Source organism: Zea mays, chromosome 8 (assembly GCF_902167145.1).
Source record: "Zea mays cultivar B73 chromosome 8, Zm-B73-REFERENCE-NAM-5.0, whole genome shotgun sequence".
Taxonomy (NCBI): domain Eukaryota; kingdom Viridiplantae; phylum Streptophyta; class Magnoliopsida; order Poales; family Poaceae; genus Zea; species Zea mays.
The window spans coordinates 134,518,567-134,540,050 of record NC_050103.1 but is presented as its reverse complement, the minus strand read 5'-3'; the positions used below and the strand labels follow the sequence as shown (position 1 = coordinate 134,540,050).

General features: G+C 53.6%; 1 protein-coding gene across 1 annotated transcript; it reads left to right on the top strand.

Annotated features, from left to right (window-relative positions):
* Positions 1-9,111: 9,111 nt before the first annotated feature.
* On the top strand, positions 9,112-20,811 carry LOC100381846 (uncharacterized). The gene is made up of 16 exons (NM_001361545.1): positions 9,112-9,244; positions 9,329-9,608; positions 10,877-11,027; positions 11,276-11,383; positions 11,724-11,816; positions 12,170-12,253; positions 12,430-12,498; positions 12,571-12,641; positions 12,723-12,791; positions 12,920-13,013; positions 13,153-13,242; positions 13,329-13,409; positions 13,561-13,653; positions 20,099-20,179; positions 20,286-20,355; positions 20,456-20,811. The coding sequence occupies exons 2-16, from the start codon at positions 9,349-9,351 to the stop codon at positions 20,542-20,544; spliced, it is 1,503 nt and encodes a 500-aa protein (NP_001348474.1). The 5' UTR covers positions 9,112-9,244; positions 9,329-9,348; the 3' UTR covers positions 20,545-20,811.
* The last annotated feature ends 673 nt before the right edge of the window (positions 20,812-21,484 follow it).

The following is a 21,484-nucleotide window of genomic DNA, read 5'->3' as shown; positions in this document are numbered from 1 at the left end:
ACAGCTACGTCGCTTCTACCCTTAAGATGTTTTCAAGTTGTTCATATACCTCGCACCTACGCAAAGTTTAGTTGTCAAGGAAGGGTCGGCCTAGCCTCGGCAAAGCCCGACCCTCCCTCGGGGGCTAAAAGGGGGGAGACCCCCTCTGCGTCGAATCTTTCCTCGAAAAAGGATCTCTTTTTAGCAGGATTTCTTTCGTGCTTCTTGACTACTTCGGAAAGCGGATCCTGGAAACGACGAGGTACACGTAAGCAGCCAAGGCTGACCGAGCCGAGGGACTCCTACGCCTCCGGGATACGGATACCTCACTCGTCCCTTTCTGCGATAAGTAACTTGCGCTCGGGTAAAGCGACTCCGTGGACCGAACGAGTCATCACGTTCGGAAGCTCTCCTGCCGAAGCAGTCCTTCAAGCTTTCTCGGCTAAGTCGGGGACAGGGCCTCATGGACGGGTGAAAGTACGCGTAAGCGGCAAGGCCGACCGAGCCGAGGGATTCCCACGCCTCTGGGATACGGATACCTCACTCGTCCCTTCCGCGAAAAGCAACTCTCGCTCACACAAACATCCCTGTTACCGACAGAGTCCAGATGCTCGGAACAGGAGGAAAAAAGACGCAGCTTCGCGAGCGCGGCGAGGGCGTGTTCTTCTGGCCTCGGCGGCCGCAGAAAGCACACGCTACAAGATGATCTGATCCTGCAGGCTCGGGTCTTCACGCCGAAGGGAGCCGTAGCACCCTCGGCATCGATGACGTCTTCAGCAAAGCCCGACCCAGCCTCGGGCGGCGCCGCGGTCCAGGGGCTCCTCCGGGAATCCGGCCCGAGCAGGCGGCTCAACCGGTTACCCCTGGGGCCTCGGTCAACCGGCTTCCAAGGGCGCCAGCCCGATCCGAGGCCTCGACTGACCGACTTTGGCGTCGGCTCCGCTGACGGACAACACGGCTAGGCTCCGGCCAACCAGGTTCCCCATTCTCGAGCCAACTCCGCCTCTGTTCATACTGATATCGCTACCCCCGGCCTCGATCCACCGAAGGGCGGCCGAGGGGTCTCTTCAACTAAGCTAGAGGAGCCTCACATAACAAGGCCGAACGGGCCGAGGGATTCCTACGCCTCCGGGATACGGATACCTCACCCGTCACCTTGACACGGGGCAACTCATGCTTGGTAAAGCGGTTCAGATAATCAAACAGGCGAGACTTAGTGCTCGAAAATGAGAAAAAAACACGGCTCCGCGCCAAAATTACATACACGTTCAGGCCTCGACAGCCACAATGAACGAACTCACTGGCATTCGAAGTGCCATTACAAACGGAACTCCGGTTCCCCCTCCGCAGGTACGAACAACCCCACTCCGAGGGGGAAGGCCTGCGGAGCGACGGAAGGCCGACGAATGGTGCGCCGTCACCCGCTCCAGCAGCGGCGACGACGACGCCTTCTGCTCCGAGGGACCAAGCAGCGGCAACGCCGACCTCAGGCTCGATGCCGCTGCCAGGAGGCCCCCGCCCGTGCCAAAACTTGTGAGGCAAGGACGGGCAGAAGGCCATAGAGTTGGAGGTCAGCCCGTGGCCGGCCCCGGCCATCTCGCCGGCAGCAGAACCTCTTCAAGCTGCCGTGGCGGATGCCGGCACCGCGAGTGGCTCCGAAGCCACTCGCGCCTGAAGGCCAGGCACGCTGCAGCTGCCAGCGCCACGGACGACGGCCGCCTCTCCCTCCAATCACTGAGTGAAGGAGCGGGCCGCCGCCCACGCGGGGGCCGACCTCAACTCGGCGCACTCCCCTCCCCAGCCCTGGTGATGAAAATCCTTGAGGCTGAGGGAGGGGAAGAGGCCGCGGCCCGACTCGCTTTCCCTCACCATCGAGTCGGAGGTCGCCATCTCAGGTGACCGCCGGCGGAGGGGAGCAGCCGGGCAGCATGATGAAAATCCTTGAAGCCGAACGATGGCTGAGAGGTACCAACTCCCATGGAGTTGCATTCCTCCAACGAGGAGGCGGAAAGGCGGCGGATACCCCCCATCCGGGGGCTTGGAAGACGGGAAGACCCGACGCTTAAGGGAGGAAGAAGACATGGTTGCCTTACGAAAGGAGCCTCCCTCCTTTTAAAGGCAACTCCCCCTACGTGCGCCCCCAGGCGCCGCGGGCCGAGTCTTCTCCAACACGCTCCAAGGCCCTCCCCTGCGACTCGGGGGCTGGGTCCCGCATGTCATGCAAGCCGGCTCAGGGCAGAAGAAGCCAAACCGCCGCGCACAGTGCGCACGACCGTCCAGCGGTTACAGGCGACTCCCCATTTTCGCCCAGACCAACGGGCAGAAGGGGCGGGCAGCCATGCAGGCGGCATGCAACCGCGCCAGATGGACGCGCTTCTCCGACTTCTGACACGCCAGCTTGGAACCCAGGCCCACGCGTCGAGCTACCGGCGCGCCAGTTGCTGCGTGCAAGCAACCGCACCGCCACTTGTGCCACCATCGCACCTCTTCGGTTGCGAAGCCTATGCCACGACTCGAGGCGACCCAACAGCGCCAGACTGGCGCGTCGGTCAAAGCGACCGAAAGTGGGCCGGCAGTAATAGCGGTGGCAGGCGGGCGGGCGCAGCGGTCACGTCGTCAGCCAGGCTCACGTCCCATCCTGAGACAGCAAGAGAGCCTCCTCTCACGGCGTGAAGACGGTGCACCCGTGACCCGTTCCTCGAATGGATCGCACGCGCGCAACGGCCGCCCCGCCAACCACTCGCCCCGTCGCATTAACTCCGCGGCGGGACACGCGGCGCCTCTGGTAGGAGGAGCGCGCGACGCTTCACCTTCGCCGCAATAACCGCGTCAGAAAAGGTACGCCACGTCGTCCGATTTCGTATCCTTTTCCGTTTTCCTCTTTCTCTATCTCTTGCAACAGGGACCGGGAAAGGGGGATACCCCGAAAGGGATCCTTCTCCGCGAAGGAACCGGGCTCCGAGCCCCCCATTACTGATCAGGGGTTCGAAGGCTGGCCCCCCGAGGGTTCAACAGTCGCCTCAGATCGCGTGGGCCCGACACCCATTACTGGTCAGGGGTTCGAAGGCCAGCCCCCCGAAGGGCTCCATGGCCGCCTCAGGCTACTCGGGCTCCGCGCCCATTACTGATCAGGGGTTCGAAGGCTGGCCCCCGAAGGGTTCACAGTCGCCTCAGACACCGAGCGAGGGATGACCAGGGGTACGTTCGATACATAACCGAGGCTCGGGCTGCGCTCCCGAGGTACCCTAGGACATTTCCGAGACCAGCGGGAACGATCTTGTAACGGAATCCCACCGGAGGGAGGCATCGAGCCCTCGGACCCCGTCGCCAGGGGACCGGGTCCGGCAAATCACCCGCAGGTACTTTTGGGCGTGCCTCTGGGCCCCTAGTCGACCCCCAACGAACGGGGCACGGACGTCCACTCGGATTACCCGCTTGCAGCTCACCGGAGACACCATGTTCGGTGCCCATCGAGGGTAACATGGCGCACTCCCCCCTCCTCCTTGCGGAAAGGCGACGTAGGGGCGTATGTAAAAAGCCGAGTCTGTCCCTGATCGTCCTCTCGCCCTGTGCAGAGGCTCGGGGGCTGCTCTCGCAAAAACCGGCTCCAGCCAAATCGTTGACAGCGTCAACATACCAGCCCGAGAGCTTGGGCCCCGACCGTGCACCCGGGCTACGGCCAGTTCGCATGAGGGAACGACCAGACCAGCCGAAGCGTTAAGCGAAGTATTAAGACCTCGAAGGAGTGTAACCACTCCTCCGAGGCCTCGGGGGCTACACCCGGCGGGTGCGCTCGCGCGCACCCACCGGAACGAAATGCAACCGAGAAAGGCTGGTCCCCTTGCAAAAAAGTGCGACAAAAGCCTCCAAGCGAGTGCTAACACTCCCTTCGAGGCTCGGGGGCTACTGTCGGGGACCATAATTAGGGGTACCCTCAAGGCGCCTAATTCTCAGCTGGTAACCCCCATCAGCATAAAGCTGCAAAGGCCTGATGGGCACGATTAAGTCAGGGATCAGTCCACACGAGTGACTCGATCACGCTTCACCCGAGCCTAGCCTCGGCCAAAGGCAGCCGACCTCGAGAGACTTCCGTCTCGCCCGAGGCCCCCTTTTTATGGCGGACACATCACCGGCTCGCCCAAGGCCTTGGCTTCGCTCAGAAGCAACCTTGACTAAATCACCACACCGACTGACCAAATTGCAGGGGCATTTAACGCAAAGGTGGCCTGACACCTCTATCCTGACACGCGCCCCCGGCAGAGCCGAGGTGACCGCCGTCACTCCACCGCTCCACTGGCCAGTCTGACAGAAGGACAGCGCCGCCTGCGCCACTCCGACTGCAGTGCCACTCGACAGAGTGAGTCTGACAGGCAATCAGGCCTTGCCAAAGGCGCCACGGCGAACTCCGCTCCGCCCGACCCCAGGGCTCGGACTCGGGCTAAGACCCGGAAGACGGCGAACTCCGCTCCGCCCGACCTCAGGGCTCGGACTCGGGCTAAGACCCGGAAGACGGCGAACTCCGCTCCGCCCGACCCCAGGGCTCGGACTCGGGCTAAGACCCGGAAGACGGCGAACTCCGCTCCGCCCGACCCCAGGGCTCGGACTCGGGCTAAGACCCGGAAGACGGCGAACTCCGCTCCGCCCGACCCCAGGGCTCGGACTCGGGCTAAGACCCGGAAGACGGCGAACTCCGCTCCGCCCGACCCCAGGGCTCGGACTCGGGCTAAGACCCGGAAGACGGCGAACTCCGCTCCGCCCGACCCCAGGGCTCGGACTCGGGCTAAGACCCGGAAGACGACGAAACTCCGCCTCGCCCGACCCCAGGGCTCGGACTCCGCCCTGGCCTCGGCCGAACGACTTCCGCCTCGCCCGACCCCTTGGCTCGGGCTCGGCCACGGCAACAGAAGGCAGACTCAACCTCGGCTTCGGAGGAAACCCCACGTCGCCCTGCCTAGGGCACAGACCGCCACGTCAGCAGGAGGCGCCATCATCATCCTACCCCGAATCGACTCGGGTCACGGAGAACAAGACCGGCGTCTCATCCGGCCAGCTCCGCCAGAGGGGCATTGATGGTGCTCCACAAGCTCCGTGACGACGGCGGCCCCCAGCTCTCTTACGGAAGCCGGACGACGTCAGCAAGGACTCGACCGCTCCAACAGCTGTCCCTCCATCAGGCTCCGCCGCACCTCCGACAGCCACGACATCACGCCAGCAGGGTGCCCAGATCTCTCCGGCTGCCACATTGGCATGTACCTAGGGCGCTAGCTCTCCCTCCGCTAGACACGTAGCACTCTGCTACACCACCCCATTGTACACCTGGATCCTCTCCTTACGACTATAAAAGGAAGGACCAGGGCCTTCTCAGAGAAGGTTGGCCGCGCGGGACCGAGGACGGGACAGGCGCTCTCTTGGGGCCGCTCGTTTCCCTCACCCGCGTGGACGCTTGTAACCCCCCTACTGCAAGCGCACCTGACCTGGGCGCGGGACGAACACGAAGGCCGCGGGACTTCCACCTCTCTCACGCTCGGCTCCGGCCACCTCGCCTCTCCCCCCTTCGCGCTCGCCCACGCGCTCGACCCATCTGGGCTGGGGCACGCAGCACACTCACTCGTCGGCTTAGGGACCCCCCTGTCTCGAAACGCCGACAATTATGTACTTCAATTCTGGAATATTTGATGGAAATGCTATTTTAGATTGCTTGGTAAGTGGGAACCGCCTCAAATCAAAGAAGTAGAAGCAGCTTCCGATTCAGCCGGAACCATTTCTTCAAAAATGTTCTATTATAGAATAAACAAGGCTTGGGAGATAGAAAACATTATTTACAATATAAATATGTAATATTATTATAAATATACCGACTCAAATAAAATGAACTGGTATTGAACAAACATTATAAAAGGTCGAACAACTATGTCAAAACATTTATTCGTGATTACCGCCAAGTACAATTTAATACAATTCAAGGAACAGAAAACAATCCAAGACACATGACCAGACTTTAGAAGCTGGCTCCAGCTTAAACCAACAATGGAACTCCACCCTCATCATATGCTCATCATCAGCAATTGGCTCCAGCTTAAAACAATGGAACTTTAATATATATTTTTCTATTAATTTCTTGAGAATTAAAGCTGGAGGTCTTGAAGATTTGTCCTTAACAGTTTGTATTGTCAATTTTACAAGAGCAGATATCTCATTACATTGGTTGTTGTTCTTGGATTTGAAATTTCTATTTGAGTTGATGTCTGGAACTCTGGATAGCATGTTGTGGTACAAATAGCTGATGATAAGATAATATATATGTTGCTCATGTAAAGGACAAGTGTAGAACAAAAAAGTCTCAACTTATAATGAGTTGGTTTCCCAGTGTTCTGTAATCTTTCAGTTGGTTTGACCACGGTTGAAGAAATCTGATACTGCTACCGAGACATGAGAGACTATGCACGAGGTATGCAAATTAACAAGACTCATACAAGCGAGGAACAGTGTGCTGATGGGTACAAAGGTAACACATGCTCAGGTCTTAACATGTTTGGCTTCCGAGCAAACTTTCTCCAGAGCCCCAAGAAAATATAAGATTCGATCAGATATGTGTCGATGCTCATCCCAGCGTACTCCCGTTGCAACGCACGGGCACACACCTATAAGTAACAAGAAAGACCAGAAAAGCTGCGACGGTTTTTTGGCAGCGCCACATCTTATCGCTTGTTCAGTTGAAACCACGAACGTTCAGAGCTCGCCGTCGACACAGCCATTCCGGCGGTCGGCACCAACATCCTGCGCTCAAGCTCAAGCTAGCGCATCGTGGTGCGCTCGGATCGGCCGGTAACCGTCCGCGGCCTCCTGCGGTCAAGCTCGCCAAGGTGAGAAGCGTCCTCCGGTGAGTCTTCCTCTCTCTTCCTTTCATATCCCATTGCGCACTTGTTGCCCTATATGGTGGCCGGGCTGCGGCATCCATCGCTGCGTCATCCATCGGCGAGCAGCCTCAGCCATGGTGGTCGGGCTCTCCTCTACGCGCTATATAGCTCCTGCACCACCCTTTCTCCTCCCTCGGCGGGCTCCGGCTGTCCCTGTGTCTCTGGTGTGCAGCATCCTTCGACCCGTGATAGGACGCTTAGTTCGCCGTGCTGACACCGCGCCACGCCGTCGCACGTCCACCTCCTGTGCGGCGCGCGTGGGGGCTACGTCTGCGTGCACTCGCCCTTAGGGCTCACTATCGTGGCCGATCCACTCAGCACGGCCGGATGCGTCGCGTTGGATGCCCTAGCGTGGCCTGCTCCCGTGCGTGAGGTAGACAGAGAGCAGACTTGTAGCCGTAAAAAGCCTTGCCAGTGGCAGGCCTGCTTAGCCAGTGCGAGCCAGACCACGTCCATATAGCAACCAAACGCGTAATATCTGCTACATATATGAAGGACGGGCAGTGCGTGCGGCCGCGCTTGCCGTTTGCGTTGCAGGCCGTGTTTGCGTTGCGGCGATCTGTAGGCCACACGCTTGTCGTTTGCGTTGCAGGCCGTGTTTGCGTTGCGTCGATCTGCAGGCCGCGCTCTCGCTTCCACGTGATCTCTATGTCATCACGGACAGCTTGCGGATGTCATCCTCTATCTCATAACTGCATAACACATATTTGTATATATAAGTTATCGAAATATTATTTATTCCCGTTGCAACGCACGAGCACTGACCTAGTGATATTCATAAGTGAGAAACTTTCTCCAAAGTGGTATTTCACCAATTCTTATTTTCTTTTCTTAATTTATTTTCCTACTTTTATTTTCTACCATCTAAGGCCTTGTTCGGTTATTCCTAATACACATGAATTGGATAAGATTAGAAAAAATTCTTAAGAAGTTTGACTTGTTTAAGAAGTTCCCAGTGAGGCTGTCACTAGGCTGCAGGTGGCAGGAAAAGCCCTGCTCTTCGCAGCTAACTAGATAAAATGTGCTTCAAATGATAGAAAATAAAAACAAAATAGAAAATAGATGAAATAAGAGTGAAATACTATTTTAAAGCAGGAGCGGATTTAGATAAAACAATCATTGGTGTCATCTCAATTAAATTATAAAATCATCAATTCATTTAAGTGCTAGCAAACATATATTCTAATGTAGATTAATAAAATTTATTGGTGTCATGGACACCAAAAAAGGCCCAGATCCGTTCCTGTTTTAAAGAAGGTACTCACTTATAAGCAGCATTATAGAGAAATACAATTTATAAGTACTATTGTAGAGAAGCCACTAATTACGGGTATTATAATAGCAAAAAAAACTCATTGTCGACACAAGGAGCGGCCTCTGCTATATGTACAGTCTCTCAAGGATCACCCCTACGTACGCGTCTGGCTGGCCTGACTACACCGGCAAAGACCAATACGAGTTGGAACAGCAACACATCATCTTGGATGGTGATCTTCGAGCGACCCTATTCTCTATGCCATCCAATCCAAGGCCAGAGTCTGAGAGATCAGAGAAGCGCACGCGCTGCAGCAGAGCCCACATGCTCGCTCCACCTGATGCTCAGCATGTGCTCCGTGCTCGCTCTGAGCACGCCCGCACGGCGGGAACCTGGCCGCGAAGATGCGCGAGGTTCGCTCTCGCTCGTCACGCGGCGCGGTGCGGTGCGGTGCAGGCGTGCAGGCGTGCAGCACTAGCACGCATCTCTCTTGCCACTGTGTTGCCAGTTGCCACCGCAGAGGATCCTTGCCCGGGTACAATCTCATCATCGTCTTCGTCATCAGTGATGATTCGGCAGGGTCAGTGCTGCATCTGGAGTAGAATCGTCCCGCATTTGCGAATTGATTAGTTGGAAATAGCAGGCAGGATCATTAGGGGCCTCCGAGTCCCACCACTAAAAAAGTGCACCCCACTTTTTTTTTGGATCCACTAAAAAAGTGCCCACAATCCGCAGGGCAGCCGCGCCCACACGTCAGAGACGAAGACGCCGGCGGCCGCACCTCCCTCCTCGCCGCCGCCCCGGCGGCTTCTAGCTTCTGCTGCCGATGCCGATGGCGCTATTGTCTCGCGGATTGATGGGTGCCACGCGCACTTCAACGCGCCGTGCTCACACGGCGCTGGCGCCCGGGCCCCACAGCACCGCTTTATAAGTAACCAGCACGCGCTGCCCCCTCCCCTCCTCCCCCGGTCTCACTCACACTCCTTCATCGGGCTCGGCCCGCGCGGTCGTGAGTTCGTGACTGCGGAGGAAGTAGCGCAGGCGAAAAGGCTGCAGCAGTGGACGGCGGCGAACCCTAGCCTAGCTCCGCGAGGTGAGTGGTTCAGTTCGACGGCTGGCGCCCGCGTATGGGGCTGCGCGATTCCCGCTGACTTCCTTTCTGGTGGATTTTGGCAAGTGCGTTGGCGGTTTGATTCGATGGCCGTGGCGTCGCGGCTCGCGGTCACGCGTGTGTCGCCGGCGGACGGCGCGCGCCCCGCGGCGGCGGCGGGGAGGAGGAGTGGGCTCGCGGTGGTTCGGCTCCCGCCGACCGACAGCAGGGGGAGAAGGAGGAGGCGCGGCGGGGCCGTCGCGGCCAGCCCCCCGACGGAGGAGGTCGTGCAGATGACGGAGCCGCTCACCAAGGAGGACCTCGTCGCCTACCTCGTCTCCGGGTGCAAGCCCAAGGAGAACTGGAGGTTAGAAGCTTCCATATGCACATGCTCCTTCATTTGTTTGTTTATTAGTTTTTTTTTGCTTCTTGAAATGATACCTGTCATAAGTTCTTATATATAGCCAACTGTTGCCATGAAAAATTGATCACGCGACACCACGATAACTATAGTTCGTGCGACTAGTTTTCAGGGGTTCCTCACTTTCGTGGAGGAGAGCGGACTGTTTTTAGCGCAAAACAGCATAGATTACCAATCCCTAATGCATATTAGTGTGCAAAAAAGCAAAGATTAGGTTCTCTTTGTCGATGCAGAAGCTTTGCTTTTGACACCTTTGGCTCCATGCACTCTCGGCTCGCCCACGTGTCCCAAAGTAGTCCTATGAGGGTTCAATGATCAGATATAGATTTTCTGTCAGGTCAAGTTAACAATCTTGACATGAAACACCATCTAAACACTAAAAAAAGGGGCGCACCCAGTGCCGTAGGCTTCCCGCACTGTGTAGGTCTAGGAAAGGGTATATTTAAGCGCCAAGCCTTACCCGCATAATATGCAGAGGCTGGGGCTCGAACCCGGGACCTTCCGGTTACAGACGGTAGGCTCTACCACCGCACCAGGCCCTAAACCATCTAAACACTAACTTTGTTATTTTGGACCTTTCCCCGCACATGAACTCAAGCATGCCTCATGTGGTAGCTAGTCTCCATACTGGATGCAAACCTGAACAGGAGATACATGCTAGTAGCTTTGACTTGATGAAAACACTATATTGCTCCCTCATGACCTCGAATCATGACTCGGTTGCATCCTGTGGTCGATGTCTCAGCCAAGTATCTCGCTTGGGCTCACACATATTCCAACCTGCCACAAGTCTTATGCAGTGTGTATCAGCTCATTAACTTGATTATAACGATTAAATAAATTTGGCTGATCAAATAAACTAACTTGGCAAGTTACATTGTCAACACCAACAACGCTGTCTAGCTCTAACATTGAGGTTACTTTCAAGTGCTTACGACAGTGCCAACGATTGAGATGGATTAGTGCCCCTTTTAGTGATGAGCCGTGAGCCGGCTCTAGCGCGTACTTTGTACTAGGATGGATTCATCAGTGTGATGATCACTTGGCCATCGTTTTATCTTGTAGCTGTGTTCATGTTATTTGAGCAATGATAATTTGATATGTCTCGGTATTTATTAAAGATGCCCTTGTATTTTCTTTTTCAAAAAAGGAAGATATGTTTCAATTGGCTGTTCAGTAAGTTCATCCCCAAAGTAAACATCTGTCCTTTACAGAATTGGCACGGAGCATGAAAAGTTTGGTTTTGAAGTCGACACATTACGCCCTATAAAATATGATCAGATTCGTGACATACTGAACGGGCTCGCTGAGAGATTTGATTGGGAGAAGATAATGGAAGGAAACATTGTTATCGGCCTCAAGCAGGTAGCCCTGAAATAGAAAGAAAACATCTGTTTCCAATTTCCATTGCTCCTTTCCTTTTGCATGAGTGTGGCTACTATATATCATCCACCAACAATTGAAATTGGATGGGCATTGCCCATCGTTTCAGTGGGCCGCTCTCACTAATATACTTTAAATGCCACATCCAAATAGAAGGTTATGCAGTTTTTTAATGATGGCTCTAGTTTCTCAGTTTATCTTTGTAACCTGAATTGTTTGTATGGATGTAGGGAAAGCAAAGCATCTCACTAGAACCTGGAGGCCAATTTGAACTTAGTGGCGCTCCTCTCGAAACGTTACATCAAACTTGTGCTGAGGTCAACTCACATCTATATCAGGTAACTTCTCTTTCTGACGTTTTCTTTTCCCTGTGCATCTTGCAGAAATTATGATCTTAGCTCGTGTGTGTTTTTACTTGACATTATATAAGACTGACCATTCTTTTGTCAGAGATGATATGACACCAGTCTTGTGAACCAAATGTTAACTGACACCTTTGCATGCTTACCTTGATAATTCTGATGAAAACTATACCTTTAACTCGAGCATCTTGTTTGAGTTTATTTTGTAGTTGTTCTTACTAGGGTCTTATGGGAAAATTTCAAAATTGCGTGGCATTAAAATGTATTGTTTCAGTGCAATTGGGGGTATGACCTCAAAGTTTGTTTGTTCTTGTAGGTCAAAGCAGTTGGAGAAGAAATGGGAATAGGATTTCTTGGGCTTGGCTTTCAGCCAAAATGGGCACTGAGTGATATACCAATAATGCCAAAGGTAACTCTCTCCTTTAACCTTGTAAGCTTATATTTTTGAACTTCGTTTTATTCCTGGACTGTTAACTACTGCTTGCCAGACACCTCAACCCATCATGCTTGTTTTGACTTTTAAGCATAGTATTCTTGATATACTTAAATAGTTAAATGAGATGCTATCACTAGAAATGCTGTCTTCTGGTACGTATCCCATTTCCGACACAACAGTATAGACTTGTTAGTTACTCAGCTGTTGAGCACTTTGGGGAAAATGACTGATAACTCACTGTAGCCTTGTTCAGATATGCCTTAGGGCTTAGGCAACGATTTTTACTGTTTCGTGAAAACCTGATGAAAACAATCATCGGCTTGTAGGGAAGATACAAAATAATGAGGAATTACATGCCTAAAGTTGGTACCCTTGGCCTTGATATGATGTTCCGGACATGTACTGTGCAGGTGAGCATATTTCTATTTTTATGTGTGGATTGCATTTTCAGAAATGTCATCACTCTCCATTTGAGCTCATCTCAAAGATACCTGAAACTCTATCTACGACATAAGTTGATTCAATAAAGAAGTTAACTGATTTATATTATGATAGTCTTGACTGAAGTTCACACTTCTATGTCCAGGTTAATCTTGACTTCAGTTCAGAACAGGATATGATAAGGAAATTTCGTGCTGGCCTCGCATTGCAGCCTGTGGGTATTTGTTAGTCTTCTGTGATAATTTGTTTGCTGTTCCCAAATCATCCTGTCTTGTTCATTTGACAGATTGCAACTGCAATATTTGCCAATTCTCCCTTTAAAGAAGGAAAACCAAATGGATTTCTCAGCCTAAGGAGGTATTTACTTGATAGCCCTTCAGGAAATACATAATTAATTTCATTACCTGCAGTTACTAACACATTTACCCTTATCTGCAGCCATATCTGGACAGATACCGATAACAACCGTGCAGGGATGCTCCCTTTTGTCTTTGACAACTCATTTGGGTTAGCATTTCTTTTGAACTCCCCACTCCCCCACCTTGAGTGCCAGTAATTTGATTGATTGCTTCATTCTCTTTAAAGATGTTTTCAATGTGAAAGCATCCTAATTATAGTTTCTTTTGGGGGTGCAGGTTTGAGCAATATGTGGATTATGCATTAGATGTCCCCATGTATTTTGTGTACCGAAATAATAAGTATATTGACTGCACCGGAATGTCATTTCGGGTCTATTTCTGTCCTTGATGTCCTTTTACTTCTGTAGTTCTGTATTGTAAAGGTTTTAGATTTTTTTGATCCCTTCACTTACATGACACTGTTTGGTTTCCATTCATAAAACTCAATTTGATTTGTATTTATTGTGCAGGATTTTATGCAAGGAAAGCTCCGACAAGCTCCTGGGGAGTTGCCTACTCTTAATGATTGGGAGAACCATCTAACAACAATTTTTCCTGAGGTTTACTCTTTTGTCTCTTTACATGTTGGCATATGTGCCATTGCTAGGTATTGCAATAACTTTTGTCCTCTGTATTCTGCTTGCAGGTTAGGTTAAAGAGATACCTTGAGATGAGAGGTGCTGATGGTGGCCCATGGAGGAGATTGTGTGCGCTGCCTGCATTTTGGGTTTGTGATCTGCTTTCCTTTGACTTTGTTTTGTATTTCTGTGCACTGCCACTGACAGCCACAAGTTAATATCAATATGGTCTCTCTGCGGTAGTAGTTTATTTCTAGTTTTTGCTGGAAGTTTTAATCAGAATTTTGTTTATGTCTACAGGTTGGGCTGCTGTACGATGAGGAATCATTACAAAGCATTTTAGACATGACTTTTGACTGGACACAGGAGGAAAGAGAGATGCTAAGACATAAGGTACCTCAAAATAATTGTGCACTCATTTCCTCCCCACAATGTTGGTTTTCCTTTTTCCTCTCCCCCTCTCTTGTTGTTTGCTCATTCTGGGTTTCAACTCTAGCTTGTTAAAAATAAACCCGGCACTACGTGTGGTTTGGCCGCATGTGTGTGCTGCTCAAACATGTGTGTGTGCGAGTCATTGCGTGTACTTGTGCATGTGTCGTGTACGTATAGTGTGTAGTTGTGCTTCTAGCATGTGTGTGCATGCGGGATGTGGTTGCATTGTGTGCTAGCTTAGCGTGTGTGTTTGTGGGAAACCCTAACTCAGGGTTGGGAGTTGTATTAATAGACTTAGGTTGTTGGGCCTGACCCATTACACATGGATATAACTGTAAATACAAGGGACTAACCCAAAACCCTAAACGAGTACTCTTAACACCATCGCAATATCAACTCTATCCTGTACAGATGTTGAGACTAGATCGAAAATCGGCTAATACACTCCACGGTAGCCCCTTGGTGAAGATGCTGGCGAACCACAACGTGGTGGGGACGCTGAGAACCCGAACGTCACCGGCAGCGACACGCTCGCAGAAGAAGTGCAAGTCGATCTCCACGTGCTTCGTGCGCTGATGTTGCACGGGATTGGTGGAGAGGTAGACCGCACTGACATTGTTGTAATAGACGAGGGTGGCACGTTGAAGGGGGCTGTGGAGCTCTTGGAGAAGCTGGCGCAGCCAGAAGGCCTCTCCACGCCGTTGGCCACAACACGGTACTCGGCCTCTGCGTTGGAGCAGTACACGGCGTAACCAGAAGTGGACCGGTGCGTGTCGGGATAGCCAACCTAGTCGGCGTCGGTGTAAACCACGACCTCCGACGTCGAGGAGGGTCGAAGTAGAAGGTCGTAGTCGAGGGAGTTATGGAGGTAGCGCAGGATCCGCTTGAGAGCGGTGAGATGGGGCTCGGGGTGTGCATGTGTAGGCACACCTGCTGGACGGCGTAGGTGCTGTAGGTCCTGGAGAAGGTCAGGTACTGGAGGGCGGCTATCAGGCTTCGGTAGGACGTCGCGTCGACGACTGGGGGCCCGTCGTCCTCAGGGAGCTTCGCCCGAGTGTCAATAGGCGTGGAGCAGGGATTGCAGTCAGACATACCAACCCGCTCCAGGATGTCGATGGTGTACTGACATCGGTGGAGGAAGATACCATGAGGCCGACACTCGACGGTGATGCCGAGGAAGTAGTGAAGAGTCCCGAGGTCCATCGGGATCTCCTGCTGAAGAGAGTCGATCGTGCACTGTAGAAGGTCGACGGTGGATGCCGTGAGCACAATGTTGTCGACATAGAGTAGGAAGTAAACAGTGTTGTCTCCGCGCTGGTAGATGAACATGGATGTGTTGCTTGGCCTTGACGAAGCCGATGGAGGCCAAGTAGGAGGCGAAGCGACTGTACTAGGCCCGCGACGCCTACTTGAGACTACAGGGAGCGGTTCAGCCAGCAGACCAGATCCGGACTAGCGGAGTCGACAAAGCCGGTGGGCTGACTGCAGTAGACAGTCTTCATCAGAGTTCAATGGAGCAAGGCATTCTTGACATCGAGCTAATGAATCGCCTAGTCCCGGGAGAGAGCGAGAGTGAGAACGGCCCGAGTGGTGGCGAACTTGACGATGGGACTAAAGGTTTCATCGTAGTCGACTCCAGGGCGCTGGGTGAAGCCCCGAAGGATCCAACAGGCCTGTAGCAGTCGAGGGAGCCATCCAAGGTCTGCTTGTGGCGAAAAATCCACTTGTCGGTGACCACGTTGGTGCCTGGTGGACGCGACACTACGTCCCAGGAGTGGCTGGCCAGCTGGGCCGCATACTCCTCCATAGCGCATTAGCATGATGCCAGTGGGGGTCGGCGAGGGTGGCGCGAACGGAGAAGGGGACCGGGGAGGCGTTCGAAGGAGCGTAAGCCGTTAGGATTAGTCGGTCGACGGGGCGGAGAACGTCGGCTGCACGACGAGTCACCATTGGGTGGACGTGCCCGGGATCGCGGTGGATGGCGATCGGGTGGTACACGGGAGGCTCAGTGTGGGCCAGTGGGTCGTCTGAAGTCGAGGGAGGGCCTCGCTCGTGACGGTGGTAAACGAGGGCGGGGTCGGTTAAGCGAGCCGCGCTCGTCGACAGTGTCGATTCGGCGAGGGCCGAGGGAGTGGCCCGCCCACGGCGGCGATAGATGAGGGCGTGATCGGCGAAGCAGGCCACACTCGTCGATGGAGCCGCGCATGGCGTGCGGGGGGGGGGGGGGTCGATGTAGCCACACGTGGTGCGGGTAACGACACAAGGCGGGGCGTCTGGGTCGCACGTGGTGCGGGTACAGGCGCGAGCAGTGGCGTCTGAACTAGGGGAGAGCGGTTGGGAGCGATCGGGGTAGAGGAGGAACCGAATCAGACTCAAGGAGAGAGTCGAGATCGGTGGGTGGGGAGGAGCCAGCAAGAGGAAACTCATCTTGGTAAAAACAACGTGACGAGAGATGATGATGCAGTGGGAGAGGAGGTCAAGAGAATGGTACCCCTTGTGGTCAGGGGAGTAACCGAGGAAAAGGCAGCGAGTGGAGCGGGGGAGAGCTTGTGAGGAGCGGTGGCAGAAGTGTTGGGATAACAGGCACAACCGAACACACGAAGGTGTTCATAGGAGGGGACTGTGCCATACAGGGCAAAGTGGGGAGTGGGGTAGCTCACTGCCTTCGAGGGAAGGCGGTTGACGAGATGTGTAGTAGTGTTCAGGGCCTCTACCCAGTAGCTGGCAGCTAGAGACGCCTAAAAGAGGAAGAATGATGCGTTCATGTTTGTGGTGGTGTGAATGATACGTTTCGGCCCGACGGTTCTGGGGAGAGGTGTAAGGGCAGGAGAGACGCAACTGAACGCCGTGGGAGAGGAAGGAGCGAGAGGCATTGTTGTCGAACTCGTGGCCATTATCGCACTGAAGGGCACGAACCGGACGAGGGAACTGGGTGGACACCTAGACGAAGAAGTGGGTGAGGGTAGCGAATGTGTCGGACTTCAGTCGAAGCGGAAAAGTCCAAAGAAAGTGAGAAAAATCATCCAAAATCACCAAGTAGTATTTATAACCAGAAAGACTGAGTACACGATCACAATGAAATTAATCAAAAGCCTGCTCAGCCCGAGAAGTAGTAAATGGGAGACAAGTATGTCGGCCTAGCTGACAAGCATGACAGAGGCCCTCAAAATGTCCCCTACTACATGAAATGGCTGAACTACCGGTGAGATTAGTCATGACGTCGGGTCCTGGATGGTCGAGACGACGATGCCAAGTGGTGGAGACCAGGACGGACGAGGAAGACGCGTCGATGGAGGAAGGTCGGAGCATTTAGAGTGGCCCTGAGGTGTCACAACGGGCGAGAGGTGTCATGGTGGCTCTTCACAGAGAAACCAAAAGGGTCAAACTCAATGGAACAAGAATTGTCGGTGATGAACCGACGAACAGAAAGAAAGTTGTGAGTGATGTGAGGAGCTATGAGAACGTCATTGAGATAGAACGGTCCTAGGAGAACCGAGGCACCTACTGAGGTGACCGGCAGAGTGGAACTGTTCTCGACGACGATCGAGGAGGGGTGGGAGGAATGGGGGGATGAGAGCGAGATAACGTGCCCGCGATGGAGGTGGTGTGGTAGGACGCACTGGAGTCGACCACCCTGTCGGAGGGGGGTGGTTGTGTCATCGCCATGGGGTACTGAAGGCGACGACGATGGAGGCTGAGTCCCATCCTCCAGCCAGTGGGGACCAAGGTGTCGGGGTGGGGATCCCCGGAGGTAGGAGCTGGGGCGGAGCCGGAGTCATTGGGGGCACGCCGTAGGGGGCGCCGTCAGGAGGGCCAATGTGGGAGGACGAGGCAAGGATGCACCCGGGGCCTTGCCTGGCCACATGGAGATGGTCCCGGTCCAGGGGTTGTAGAATAACGACAGTGCCTGGCCGCCACCCCGATCGGAGGGACCACCCCGGGTGGAGCCGCCACTCCCACGACCGCCCTTGCGGGGACGACGACCTCCGTTAGCGGTGGTAGCCGCAGTGACGACGAGTGGAGGGCGGGTAGGGGCACCGATCGACGGAGGGCGAGGGGCCTGACCCTCGAAGACGTCTGTCCGCTGGTAGGAGCACTGTAGAGGGCCGAAGCTGGGCGGATGCTTTAGTCTCCATGGTGAGCTCCTTGAGGAGAAGCTTGTTGCGGACGGCGTGGAAGGTGAGGAATGGCACAGTCCTCTGGATGAGAGCCTTCAGGTGGCCGTAGCGGGGTCTGAGGCAACGCAGAAGGTTCAGCACCACGGTACGATCGACGATGGGCTTCATGGAGGGAGTCCACCAAACCCTTCATCTAGCGACAATACTTTCCAACAAAGAGAACTGGTGGAACTAGGCGTCGAGGTGGAGCATCCAAACCTCCTGGTTCCTGAGGAACTGCCCCTCGAGAGCGAGCCACGCCTTGCGAGCATTGTCCGCCTAGTCGCGGACGATGTCCTGTAGCTCAACGGTGATGGTGTCGTTGAGCCACGAGAGGACCACGTTGTCCATCTGGTACTAGGATGGAGACAATGGGTCGACGGGGTCGTCGAGGACGTGGTCGGCAAGGGCGTATCGCCGAAGCGTGAGAACCACCTGAGCCTGCCAACGAGGGTAGTGGGAGGACGCTTGGTCCAACATAACGGACACGAGGGACCACATGTTGTGAACCCCAGCGGCCTGAGAGTGGAGGGCAGCGATGGTGTCAGCGTCAAGCCCGGAGGCGTGGGGAGCCTCGGGAGCGATCGGGGGATCCTCATGGGCGACCGACGGGCGACCGAGGAGGAGGCGTTGTGCAATGGCCATTTGGGCGGTCAAGGCGGCGCCCATGGCACGTTGTTGTGCCAAGGCGAGAGACGCAACACGTTCGCGCTCCTGGGAGGCCGCCTCGATGGTGGCGATGGCGGCAACGAGCACAGAGGATGCAGGTAGAGGACTCGACGGGGACGCGACGGTGTCGGCCCACGCGGGAGCGGCGAGAGTGGGGTGGTGGTCAGGGAATCCCAGTGGGGAGGATTAGGTGCGCTGCTACGGCTGTTGGTGCGCAGGGAAGCCCAACCGAGAGGGGTGGATGTACATCGCTGCTGCTGCGGGGAGCCCTCGACAGGGAGGAGACCGACCGCTGAGAAGAGACCCAAGGTGGGGAGAAGGCCGGCTGCAGCGGTGTTGGCGACGCTGGCTGGGACCGCGGCTGCAGGGGCTAGGTCGTCCGCGTCGATGGTTGCAGGGGCTAGGGCGCCTGTGTCCGGTGTCGTGGCGACGGCGCGCTCGGCTGCGCCCGCGCCCAGGGCTGCAGCGGGAGCAGGGGAGGCGGCGCGCTCGACCGTGGTCACGCCCATGGCGGCGATTGCGGGGTGCTCGCGCACGAGGCGGCTAGGAGGGCGCCAAGAATAGGTGCTCCATGGGAAGAGGGCTGGCGGCGGCTGGGGGATGGGAGAGGGAAGAGAAGGGACGCCGACGGCGGCAGTGGAGGCCAGCTGCGGCTGGGGAAGGTGGTAGGGGAGAGAGAAACTGAGATTCGAACCTAGCTCTATACCAATGTAGGGTTTACTTTCTCGTCGGGAAATCACCGAAATTCGATGAAATTTCCTGTTTTCGCTGTTGACATAGATGCGAATTGCACTCCAGTTTTTGATAGATTTCGGTTCCAAATTCAAAAATACAAAAGTCAAACTTTGGTAAAAAAACAAAATTCGCTACAAAATGGTGAACATTGATACCACGTGGGAAACTCTAACTCTAACTCAGGGTTGGGAGTTAGTATTAACAGACTTAGTTTGTTGGGCCTAGCCCATTACACAGAGATATAACTGTAATTACAAGGGACTAGCCCTAAAACCCTAAACAGGTACTATATAACAGTGTCACGTAGAGAAGCTGTTGGTGGAGGCCGTTGAGATCAGGTCACGGCAGCTGAATCGTGCGAGTGGCCAGGAGCCCAAGCCGGATTGCTAGGCATCAGCTGAGTCGTGCGAGCGGCCAGGAGCCCAAGCCGGATTGCTAGGCACCAGCTGAGTCGTGCGAGCGGCCAGGAGCCCAAGCTGGATAGCTAGGCACCGACTATAAATGACACATGTACTGATCCATCAAGCGATGCTAGAAAATACAAGCAGTGTGTGTGTTGCAGGTGTTCGTGCGCCAATTGCCTGATACTGTTTATCTTCCTCCTCTAGCGTCCTCTGTTCTGAGAATTTGAGCACTTGATCCATCAAACATGTTTGGGACTAAAAGGATGTTTTGTTGTTTGCCAAAATGGGAAATATTCTTGATAGGGAACTAAAATTTTATTTGTCTCACAACTACAACTGCCAAATAGAAATTTACCATATTATCGTGATTAGATTTTGTCTATTATAGATAAGGATAAAGTCCAGCAGATTCAATCAGTTTTGCTGTGTTATATCGATTAGGTACCGTTGACTGGTCTGAAGACACCATTTCGCGATGGATATGTTAGAGATTTAGCCGAGGAAGTTCTAAAACTGGCCAAGGTTAGTAAATTAGAGTGCTTTGCTATGGTTTCCTTATTTTTTTCCTTGAAGCAATGCCAAGTTCAGAGAAATGTTCGTACTAACGTTTGTGTTGCCCTAACCACAGAATGGATTGGAAAGAAGAGGATACAAGGAGGTCGGTTTCCTTAGAGAGGTTGACGAAGTGGTGAGGACAGGTAGTAGTGCTACATTCAGCATCCTCGGCCATGTTTACGCTTTGCTGCGAATCACTCGTTCCGTTTCTGAAGATCCTAATTAACTTAACCTTTGCTACAGGAGTGACACCTGCCGAGAGACTTCTGCATCTGTACGAGACGAAGTGGCAACGCAACGTAGACCATGTTTTCGAGCACTTGCTATACTGATGTTGTAGATGTACCCTAGTACAAAAATCTCATCTTTGATTCATTCAACGCCTTGAGTGGGAGGGCACAGGAACACAGCTTTTGGTTAAGTTGCTGACCGGGGGAACAGCTACCCGGTGCTGCGTGCGGTGCCTACAAATAACTTCGCTCGGGACGGATCACTACTCTCTAGGGAGATGGAACAAATCACTGTTTGTACCGGCCCTTTTTGTTTCTGTTTTCCTTCAGAGATGGAGATGCCGTATTGAAAATAAGTCCATCTTCTGTACGATGGGAACTGTCTGTTTTCCCCCCTTCTTTCCTTTCAGCATTGTTGGGATGTTTGTCCCGTGTTAACATGCAAAATCAATTACGTGTACGATAAATAAGCTGATGGTTTGATCCGGAATCTGCAATTGCGCGTGCCTTTTCCCACCTTGTTTTTAGCCAAAAATCACTATGGATGAGACTACAGTAATCGAGTCCTCTGGCTGCCTCAATTTAATTAGGAAGGGGGACGGGGACCGGGGGCATTGGTTTTCGTCGAAGATGAGTGTTGCTCTGTGGTTCTAGCTAGCACTGTCAGAACATGAAATCCAACCATAGTATGAACCGGCAGAACATGTAATCCCCGACGTGCATGCAAATATGAGTTTGAATTGAACAGAAACATGCACAAGGAGAATAGGGACGAGATATACGCATTAGAGGGTTTCGATGGCTCTGCCTATTGGAATTTGGTGTCTCCCCCTTATAGGTCTAGGCTGCTTACTTGTCATGCTTATGCTATTATTGAGAACTCATCTTCTTGTCGCTTTCATAAGTGTTGTTCTCTTCACCTTAAAGTATAAACCATCCAGTTGTTCACCTATATATATATATATACTGTATTTATATATTACACCTGGATGCATTCAATATAGAGAATGCACCCAGGCTGAACCTACGCGCCAGGAGCACC